The sequence below is a fragment of the Lathyrus oleraceus genome, chromosome 4, assembly GCF_024323335.1.
Source record: "Lathyrus oleraceus cultivar Zhongwan6 chromosome 4, CAAS_Psat_ZW6_1.0, whole genome shotgun sequence".
Taxonomy (NCBI): Eukaryota; Viridiplantae; Streptophyta; class Magnoliopsida; order Fabales; family Fabaceae; genus Lathyrus; species Lathyrus oleraceus.
Genome location: NC_066582.1, coordinates 157,734,124 through 157,745,885, shown reverse-complemented (window position 1 = coordinate 157,745,885; position 11,762 = coordinate 157,734,124). Strand labels below are relative to the sequence as shown.

General features: G+C 34.3%; 1 protein-coding gene across 1 annotated transcript; it reads right to left on the bottom strand.

Moving 5' to 3' along the window:
* Positions 1-2,190: 2,190 nt before the first annotated feature.
* On the bottom strand, positions 2,191-3,404 carry LOC127074279 (pectinesterase inhibitor 12). Its single transcript, XM_051015584.1, has 2 exons — positions 2,520-3,404; positions 2,191-2,206 (listed from the first exon to the last, which is right to left on the bottom strand). Exon 1 carries the CDS (start codon positions 3,117-3,119, stop codon positions 2,562-2,564), a length of 558 nt encoding a protein of 185 aa, XP_050871541.1. The 5' UTR covers positions 3,120-3,404; the 3' UTR covers positions 2,191-2,206; positions 2,520-2,561.
* Between the last annotated feature and the right edge of the window lie 8,358 nt (positions 3,405-11,762).

Genomic DNA, 11,762 nt, shown 5'->3' with positions numbered 1-11,762 from the left:
GCTGTCTCCTGCAGTGGTTTGTGTAACCACATGATTAACAGGAAAATTAGGTGGTGGTGGTATCACCATTTCTAGTGTTGTAGTCGAAACTAGCATTTGACTCATAATTGGAGCAGTTACTCTAACGGTTGATGAAGTTCCTATACCACTAACCATTTTGATTGGTTGTTCTTCTACATTTGAAGTGTTGTTATGGGGAGGAGGAACTTCATGAGGAGATGAATTTCCCGATGGTCTAGAAATACTAACAAATTTACAATTCCTCAAACGTGTAAACACTCAACAATTGACAATACTTAAATGAATGAAGAACGTAAAAACATAAATGCACATATACTATTTGCAAAAAGTTTGATTTTTTCACATATGTGTCTCATCTCGGCGTGTCAATTTGTTTAATATTATTTTTAGTAAACAAATCACTAGTTTTAGTTCGCTTAAATGATTAAACTCAAAAAAATCCTAATGACATTTTGTCATAAATGTTTGAGAAAGTGTAATAATGCTATGATGTTTTATATTTGAATTTAAAAATATTGGATGCAAGTTGAAAGAAATAAGTGTTGAAGTACTTAAAAAAGATAAAGTAAATGAAAAAAATGAAGAACAAATACAATTGGATAAAAATGCTTGAACTTAAAAGTGGGACAAAAGTTCATACATTTCTCAAAATTTATGTATCTTTGTGACTCGGATGTTTGAACTCTATAGTAAATAAAATGAAATGTGAACCCTTGCCCTAGAGACCAAATCTACTTATATACTATGTACATTAATATCAGTCGGAAACAGTTACTCCTTAAGGATTCAACATGTATCTTGTTACGTGGACTTCTGTCTTCTGATGTGTTTTCACGTGTCTTTGGTTCTTGAACTGCCTCAAACTACTATCACACTCGAAATTGTCTTCAAGTTCTCTAAATATCTCTATTGAAAAGTTCTCCTCTAGAATATTTTAGTTTTGTGTCAAAAGACATATCTTAGCTACCTGCATTTAACACTTAGATCTATTGTATATCCACATTACTTGTCGAACAATCTGAGTCAAAAATCATAGGCTAATAGAAAGATAATTTGATAAAATTACTATTCTCTTTTATCATATTTTATTATTAATATATGTGAAACACTCAAATGTGATGCTTATTTTGAGACGGAGTTTTTCATTCCATCTCAAAAAATTAAGAAATTTATCAGTAAGTTTCTTCCCATAAATTTTTTTATCAAAATATATTATCAACTATTTTTTCTTCTTCTTAAATGCAGTTTTAACACCCCTCCCCCAAAAGATAGACAATTAGTTCATTAAAATAACTTATTTTTTGGTTCAAACAACAATAAAAAAAATCTAAGAAGTTATAACAATAATAATTCAACTTATGTTTGAATAACGCAAGAGTTGATTCATTTAGGATCTTAGAACATCAAGAGAGATGTCCTATGTGAGTATAAAATCAATAAAAGGATTCACACCGTACATAAATGTGAGATATCAAATTTTAGACAATGTGATATGTTTTTGTTAATTTATGAGATATATTTATACAAATTTTAAAGAGATTAATTACTATACACTGTCAGTGTAAAAAGTTTTACACAATCGATTCATCATCATCACTCGTTTGTATTACTTTATAGATTTTTAAAATAAAAATCAAACTTATTTCAATATCCAACTGTTATGATTAACTGACGGTGTAAGATCCTTTTACATTATCAGTGTATTTTAATTAATCTCAATTTTAAATTACTATAAAACACACAAAATTGTCGGTACAATCACAATCCTATAAAAATATAAACACAGTCAAAATCGTTCAAAAATAATAATACTAAATTTCTAAGGAGTGTGAGAAAATATCTGTTATATCATAATTTTTTGAAACATCCCATTAAATCTTTTGATACACATCAACTATTTCAATTTAATTTGATAAAAACCTACATTAAATTTTTGTATGATCTGCTGATTTTTTTTGCAACGACGACTTTAAAAAAAAAGTATAGTTAATAAAATAAATGAAAAGCATATCTTTACTAATATGAAAATATATGGAAGTGATAGGTCTAATTAAAGGGGTGCCAGGTAGATTCCCTGCATGGTGGGTCGAGAGAAAGCCACATCTAAGTCGCAATCAGTCTCAACTTTTGTCCAATCCATCCAAATTAGTAACTAGCTTCTCACAAGCTCTGGAAGCCACATCATCTAATGATAATAACAATAATATCAAAAAGGAATCAAAAACATTGGTTGTTATCGTCACGCAATATATTATAGAACACACCTTAGAAGAAAACAAAACAATGAAAATAAAGCTACTAAGCTAAATTGGACACCTTAACCACTTTGAGTTAAGAGTTGAATTAGTTGAAAGATGTAAATGATCAAAGTTAAAAATAAAAATAAAATTATTAAATCATTCATTCATATGAAAAACATCACACTTACAATTTCAATATCAATACAATCTTCTTACAAATAAAGAAGTATATGTATAATATCAACAAAGATGAATTACCAAGATACATGTATATGCTTCTTCTCAAGAGTGTTGCTATAGCTAGTAGCGTTGACGAATCATTTGGATGAAAGATAGAGATATTACATTGAGTTGAAAGTAAACATGATTCTCTTCTGTTAAAGGAGAAGTTTCATTCTCCTCTTTCCTTTCTTTGAACTGATCTTCACATGTAACTGAATCATCCAAGGCGGCGCTCACGTTGATATTGGCTGTGTCCAAATCCTTCGACGTATTGAAAGCAACCATAGCATTATCTAAAGACGAAAGAGAATCATTATAAAGATCGAGACAATCGCGTAAACAAGCCTTCACATATTCACCATGAGTTTGGTTTTGCAAGTCATGTGAAATTATGGAAATGATGTTTGTTCCATTGGACTTGGTTAGTTGCATTGACATGTTCACAAGGTCTTCTAGTTTTTTGGGGTGCAATTTGCTCTTGCAAGCAGCTTCATAAAGGGATGTAACGCAGAAATCATAGCCCAAATTCGGGTCATTCTTGGAGGCTTCTCTACAAGATCGAACGATAAGGTTGGAGGCGTTTGAGGATTGAGAAAGAAAGAAAAGAGGAATGATTATGTATGTGAGGAATCTCATGCTTGAATATGAATTTAGAGTTTATAAGGTGATATCGATGGGGTATATCATTTATAGAAGAAGTGTTAGTTTGGTGTTTTTGGGGGAAATCTGATACTGCATGATGATTGGTGGATGAAAACTTGCTATGTCAAAAGGCAAACAGAAGCTAAGATTCTGTTTTTTTGTGGATGCTTTTCTGTTGTGATTTGGTTACTTTTTGGTAATATTTTTCTTTATGTATATCATGTTAGCTAGAAACAGTAAGAAAACTGTCGTGTAACGAATGGATAGATGCGGGCTCTTTACATAAAAGAAAGAGTGTATCTATCTAATCTATATAGTGACAATTTGGGGAATTGGGAAGTATCTCACATTCTCAATTTCGTAACAAAACATCTAAGGGTAGACTTTAAGTTAATGTTAAGGGTATTAATTGTTGAAATATTTGTGAGAAAATTTTCAAAATAATAATTAATTGTATGATTATATTATTTGAATTAATAATATAATTATAAATATTATATTTAAAGTTTTCATATTTCAATTGCATGGTCTATAGTAACTATTATTGGTCTAAACTGCCATTTAATTGGTTTCCTTTCTTTTAGGAGTAGTTGCAACGTATAAACAAATATTTGTTATTCTTATGCGAAACGTTGTTACTAAGTTGCAATTGAATAGTGTCATGCCTTTTCTAAGAGTTGCTACTGTTTCATAACAGACGTGATTTTCAATATAAGTTACAGGTTATGGTCACGATGGGAAAAGACACAAAAAACCAATCTCAATTAATTTCTCATTCTAAATCATTTTTCTCTTCTCTAATGCATGAGAGCAATTGAAAGAAACATTCTTCTGTAAAATATTATCAACAGATACGCTTAGAGAGATTGTGCAATTCTCTTTAAGGATTCCAAAGTATCCTGCAGGAAATTCGCCGGTAACTCCTTTTGCATCCAACATAGAAAGATTGGTGGGGGTGAATTGTTCCTTAAGCTTAGTGTAAAACTACACGCTTTGGAAGTTTATCGTGCAAATTAATTTCTCTGTTTCAACTCCATTTGTTCTTAGTTTTGCAGCAATACCAAAAATTCAAAGGCGATAACAATCTTAAGGAACAATTTTTTTTTCATATTCAATGGCTGCTTCACTAAAAGAGATGACTTCTGACTTTGTGAAATTAGAGAAATTCGATGGAGGGAATTTTATTCGTTGGCATAAAAAAAATGAAATTTCTTCTCACAACACTGAAGGTGGTGTATGTCCTTAACATTCCAAAACCGGAAGAAAAAGAAGATGAAACAATTGCTGAAACTAGAGAGAGACAAAAGTGGGACAATGATGATTATATATGCATGGGACACATCCTCAACGGTATGTGCGATTCGTTGTTCGACATTTATCAGAGCAGTAACTCCGCAAAAGAGTTGTGGGAGAAATTGGAATCAAGATACATGCAAGAGGACGCTACAAGTAAGAAGTTTCTTGTTTCTCAATTTAATAATTATAAAATGATAGATGGTAGGTCTGTTATGGAACAAATGCATGAAATTGAACGTATCCTCAATAATTACAAACAACATAATATGCACATGGATGAAACTATAATTGTATCCTCCATAATAGATAAACTTCCTCCTTCTTGGAAAGGTTTTAAAAGAACCATGAAGCATAAGAAGGAGGATATTTCTCTTGAACAATTGGGTAATCACCTTCGTTTAGAAGAAGAGTATCGAAAACAAGATGATACTAAAAGCCAATTTACTCAAGAGAAGGTCCATGTGATGGAGGAAGAAAATTCAAGCAAACATTCCAATAAAAGAAAACGAGATTTCAAAAATTCTCATGAAAACCACAAAGGTTATAACAACCTAAAGATAAAGAAAGGAAATTGTTATCATTGTGGAAATCCAGGACACTTTAAACATGAGTGCAGGTTCTTAAAGAAAAAGAACAAAGATAAGAATTCAAGTGCAATAAAAGAAAATCTTGTTGCTGTTATTTCTGAAATCAACATGATAGAAGATGTTAATTCTTGGTGGATAGACTCTGGTGCTACCCGTCATGTGTGCAAAAATAAAGAACTATTCAAGACCATTAATGAAGAAGATGGTAGTGTTTTGTACATGGGAAATGCTTCTACTATCCAAGTCAAAGGAAAAGGATCGGTAGAGATTGAATTCACATCTGGAAAAATACTCACTCTTAAAGATGTATTCTATGTTCCTGAAGTTAGGAAAAACTTGATTTCTGTACCTTTACTTAATAAGTATGGTTTCAAATCTGTATTTGAGGGAGATAGATTTATTCTCTCCAAAGGGGGAATGTTTGTGGGGAAAGGTTATCTTTGTGAGAATATGTTCATGTGTAATATTGTTAATAATAATAATAATAATGTGATTTCTGCTTATAGTGTTGAGTCTTGTGATTTATGGCATATGCGACTAGGACATGTTAATTTCAGTAAATTAAAAGACATGATGAAATCAAGTTTAATTCCTAATTTTGATATAAACTTAAACTCTTGTACCACATGCATGTTAACTAAAATTACAAGACAACCTTTTAAGAGAGTTGAAAGAAATTCTAAAGTATTAGATTTAATTCATTCTGATGTATGTGATTTACATGGTTGGCCTATTATTGGTGGTAAAAAATATTTTGTCACTTTCATTGATGATTGCACTAGATTTTATTATGTTTATTTAATGCACTCTAAAGATGAAGTTTTAGAAAAATTCAAAATTTTTAAAGCTCAAGTAGAACTCCAACATGAAACTTTTATTAAATGTTTTAGGAGTGAGAGGGGGAGAATTCTATCATCCTAATTATTTTGAGTCCACTGGTATTATACATCAAATAACTGCACCCTATTCCCCACAATAAAATGGGATAGCAGAAAGGAAAAATAGGGTGTTGGAAGAAATGGTGAATGCCATGTTATCATATTCTGGTTTATCCAAAGGATATTGGGGTGAAGCCATGCTAACTGCATGTTATATACTGAATAAAGTTCATAATAAAAGGAACAAGATAACCCCATATGAACTCTGGAAGAAAAGAAAACCAAATCTTAAATATTTAAAAGTTTGGGGTTGTAGAGCAATTGTTAAGGTGCCTGAACCAAAAAGAAAGAAATTGGGAGAAAGAGGAATTGAATGTGTATTTCTGGGCTATGCTGAAAACAGCAAAGCATATAGATTCATGGTTATTGGTGTTGGTGTAAGCCCTATAGGCCAATACTTTTGGTACTTGTATCGAATTATTTATTAATAATAAAAGACATTTTCTTTATTATGGTTGATTAATAAAGTCCCTGGAATAGATAGTCCGTTTAATGTATTAAGTGTGACTTAATCATGAGAACACATTAAACATAAGGACACTGTTCTTAAAGTATCCGTAGTCGAGCTTTAATGTGAAGTGGGATAACATTAAAGCATTAAGACTATTATGTTTGTAGACTGATGATCACATCTCATGGGTCATGGATAAAGAGTTATCAAGTCTTAAACATAGGTATGAATATTAGGAGTAATATTTATACCGGATTGACCCGCTATGAGAATACTATATAGAAAGTTATGCAAAGTGTCATAAGTTATTCTCATGGTGATAATAGTGTATACCACTCTTCGACCTGAAACCACTATGGATCCTAGATGTAGAGTTGAGTGCCTTATTACTGATCCAACATTATCCGTAACTGGATGACCATAAAGACAGTTAATGATTACTCCACGAAGCATGCTGAGGGACATGAGTGTCCTAGATGGAATTTGCCAATCCTGCGTAACAGGATAAATGTCTATGGGCCCAATATTGAACTGGACAAGGGTGACACGGTCTATACCTTGTGTTCAATATAGACATAAGGGCAAAGGGGTAATTATACACATAATTATTATCACAGAAGGTTTTTGTCAGATCACATGACATTTTCGTGACTTGGGTAGCAGTGATGTGTTGCTAGATACCGCTCACTGTTTATTATGTTAAATGCGTGATTTAATATAATTGCCAACGTCGCAAAAACCTATAGGGTCACACACAAAGGACGGATTGATGAGAGATAGAATAATTAAGGAACATCGTAAGGTACGGTGCACTTAAGTGGAAACGAAATATGGTAAGGTACCAAATACTTAAGTGATTTTGGCATATTATGAGATATGGGCAAAATACACTTAAGTGGGCTTTTTTGGCTTGAAGCCCACACAAGTGGTTCTATAAATAGAACCCCTTGGGTAGAAGCTTTAAAAACTCCACTCAGACAGAAATTCAAGTAGAGACTTGGAATTTTGTTTCCCTCTTTCTCTCACTCAAAGCCTTCATTCATAACAGCTAGCACTGCGATTGAAGGAATCCGTTCGTGTGGACTGAGTAGAGACGTTGTCATCGTTCAACGTTCGTGATCGCCCCGTGGATCTGTATCAAAGGTTTTGATCATTATCAGAGATCTTCACCAAAGGTTTGAATCGCCACAAGAGGTAACGATTCTATCACTGATCATGCCCATTCGTAAGAATCACTAAATGGAGAAATTTTTAAATTCCGCTGCGCCATGGATGGCAATTCTCCTTCAGTGGTATCAGAGCCACTTACGAAACCATGAATCTGATAGCTGTTTTTGTTCTGTAATAATATGATTAAAACAGAATGAATCAAAGGTTAAATTGAGATCGATCAAGTTACATATATGTGATATATGTAACCCTGATGCAAAATACATTATATATGATATAATGTTCTTGTTTCGTTCATTCAAAACCTCGATGATTGTTTTCCTTTGAGCGATCAATGGTCGTTTGCTTCTTGATCCGACATTAGTATGGTGAAGCAATGACGTGTTGATCAATCATACTGAATTAACAATTGAGACGTGTTTGACGGTCTGAAATTGGTGCATTAGGGTTAGTGACGGCACAAGGGTTGTGTTGTCAGAGAGTTATGCGATTGAGGTTTGAACGCACAAGAGTTGTGCTTCCTAAACACTTTTTGGAACAGTGTTAACCGGTTAACGCGTATGGTTAACCGGTTAACGGAATGCGAAATAAAATTTTTGAGATTTTTTAACAGTGTTAACCGGTTAACACATATGGTTAACCGGTTAACGCAAGGCGGAAAACAATTTTCCAAGACATTTTCAAACAGTGTTAACCGGTTAACGCATTTGGTTAATCGGTTAACGCAAGGCAGAAAACAATTTTTTCAGATTTCAAAACAGTGTTAACCGGTTAACGCATATGGTTAACCGGTTAACGCAAGGAAATTTTCGCCCATTCGGCTAACTCAGTGCTTTAAAAGTGTCAAGTGTTGATACGAAAAGCGACATCGATTTTAAATGAATTGTTCATTAAAATGTGATGATCGGTCGTTGAAATTTAATTTGATTTTAATTAATTAAAGGAATTAATTATAATAATAATAAAGTGTTTATTATTGTCATGTGGTGATCGGTTATGGCCTTAGTTTTCCTTTATTCTGCTTTGGATTTTAAAATACGACCTGCGTGTCGTGCCTCTCTCTTAATCTCCCAAATGTAACTTCTTTTCTCATCTCACTCCCTCGTATGTAAAACGAGTTTCTTTCATGTAATGTAATGATATGAAGAAAGCAAAGAAGTCAGTGCCAAAGGAGGACAACCTTGAAGATCTTGCTTGGAGAAGCTTAGATCGTTATAGGTTAGCTTAGGTTCTCCCATTGGCTTGGGAGAACAATTGCGCTAGGGGCCATAACTGTTTCATTTTTGTTTGTATGTATTTTGATGCATATGAATGTATGTTGATGCATGTGAGAGATGGTTTATATGATAAACAAGCCAGTGAGATCAGAAAAATTGCAATTCCCTCAAATTAAATATTAAGTTTATGCTTTCCAAGTTTTAACACTCATCAAGACTAGTAATGGATAATGTAGGTTTCGCCTACGCGAGGTGCATGATCTATATATTAGTAAGGTGCGATGGGATAATTGTAATATCCAACTGTTAAAACAATGGGTCAAACTTAACTAAACAAATTATAATAAGATTATATATATGTTTAGAAGCAAGAGTTGGGAATAATCCATATGATGGATTAGAATAAGGAGTTATTCACCCAACTGAAATTTTCGAGAGTTGTATGAGATACAATTGGAAGGAGTTCCTACCTAAAATAACCTAGTTTTGTATAATCCGCCTACGCGGACTTAGAACGAAGTGAAATATGGATCTCGACCCACTAGAAAATCTTCCAACGGGATTTTCCGAATCAGATGATGAGGGTCATTTGTTTTGAGTAAAATAGTGGGAGCATATTTAATTAAAGGCCTAATTGAATATGTCAATGATACTTATATTTTCATTAATCCTTATGTAGATTACCATGACAGCAAACACCTCTAACAACATTCTGCGATCAATCCTTGATAAGGAAAAATTGTCTGGGACAAATTTTCTGGATTGGCACCGAAACCTGAGGATTGTCCTCAAACATGATAAAAAGCTGTATGTCTTGGAGACACCTGTCCCTGAAGAGGAACCTCCTAGCTCTGCACCTAAGGCAGAAAGAGATGCTTATAAGAAGCATGTCGATGATGCCAATGAAACTGCTTGTCTCATGCTGGCTACCATGAACTCAGAATTGCAAAAGCAACATGAGAACATGTCAGCGTTCGATATGATCGAACACCTAAAGTTGCTCTATCAAGAGCAAGCAAGGCATGAGAGGTTTGAAGTTTCAAAAGCCCTTTTTCAAAGCAAGTTAGCTGAGGGAGCCCCTGTAGGTCCCCATGTACTCAAGATGATTGGGTATGTGGAAAACCTTGAGAGATTGGGTTTTCCCCTCGAAAAGGAACTTGCAACTGACTTGATCTTGCAATCGTTGCCAGATAGTTTCAGTCAATTTGTCCTAAATTTCAATATGATTGATATGGACAAATCTCTTCCTGAACTGCTCGCCATGTTAAGAACTGCCGAGCAGAATCTGAAGTCAAAAGGGAAGTCCATTATGATGATCGGAAATGGAAAGAGACAGAACAAAAGGCCCACTAAGCATAGTGATAAGGGGAAGGGCAAGGAAGTTGCCAATCCCAGACCCACTGCTGCCTTGAAGCCTAGTGGAGGCATAGCAAAAGAAGGCACCTGCTTCCATTGCGGTAAGACCGGACACTGGAAGAGGAACTGCCCAAAGTACCTGGAAGATAAGAAGAATGGAGTAGAGACTTCAACTTCAGGTATTTTTGTTATTAATTTATCTACTTCTACATCATGAGTATTAGATACTGGATGCGGTTCTCACATTTGTACAAATGTGCAGGAACTAAAAAGGAGTAGAGATTTGGCAAAAGGTGAAGTCGACATACGAGTTGGCTATGGAGCAAAGGTTGCTGCTTTAGCCGTAGGAACTTTTGTACTGACTTTACCTAGTGGTTTAATAATTCAGTTAAAGAACTGTTATTATGTACCTGCAATTAGCAGGAATATTATTTCCATTTCTTGTTTGGACAAGTTTGGTTTTTCATTTATAATAAAGAACAATTGTTGCTCAATTTATTTGAATGATATATTCTATGCTACTACACAAATGAACAATGGACTATATGTCCTTGATCTTGAAATGCCTATTAATAACATTAATACAAAAGGGTGAAACCTAACGAGTTAAAACCAACTAGGTAAGAATATTAAAAACTCTTCGATCAGATCGAGGTGGTGAGTATTTAAGCCTAGAGTTTGATGACCATCTGAAAGAGTGTGGGATCCTATCCCAACTCACTCCTCCTGGAACACCCCAATGGAATGGTGTGTATGAGAGAAGAAATCGAACCCTGTTGGACATGGTCCGATCCATGATGAGTCAAGCCGATCTTCCAAACTCCTTTTGGGGACATGCGTTGTTGACCGCAGCTTACACACTTAACTGTGTTCCATCCAAAAAGGTTGAAAAGACACCATATGAGATATGGAGTGGTAAGAGACCACATATGTCTTACATGAAGATTTGGGGTTGCAAAGTTTATGTGAAACAACAAATTTCAACTAAGCTTGAGCCCAAATCTGACAAATGCTTATTTGTGAGGTATCCTAAAGAAACAAGAGGATATTATTTCTACAATCCTTCTGAGGGAAAAGTGTTTGTCGCTCGAACTTGAGTTTTCCTAGAAAGGGATTTTATTTCCAAAGGAATCAGTGGGAGGAAAGTAGAACTTGAAGAAATTCAAGAATCACAAAGTATCGATACACCTATGGAGGAATTAGAGCAGGAAACACAAGTAGTTGTGTAAGAGCAACCTGCTCAAGTAGAACAAGACCAACGTAGGTCAGGCAGGATACGTCACCTACCTGAGATATATGGATATCTAATCAAGGTGATGTATTACTCATGGATCAAGATGAGCCTGTGACCTACTCATGGAATATTCGCCTTGATGAAACAGTAAGACTGTATGGATTCATCAAGAACGAAGATGAGCCTTGTGTCTACAAGAAGGTTAGTGGGAACATGATCGTATTCCTGGTATTATATGTAGATGACATATTACTCATTGGAATCGATATCCCTACCCTGCAACAAGTAAAGTCTTGGTTGGGGAAATGCTTTTCTATGAAGGACCTAGGTGAAGCAGCCTATATATTAGGAATCAGAATCTATAGAGATAGATCACAAAACTGCTTGG

Excerpts from the sequence above, each read along its gene's own strand:
- LOC127074279 (XM_051015584.1), bottom strand. The coding sequence starts at position 3,119 with ATGAGATTCCTCACATACATAATCATTCCTCTTTTCTTTCTTTCTCAA.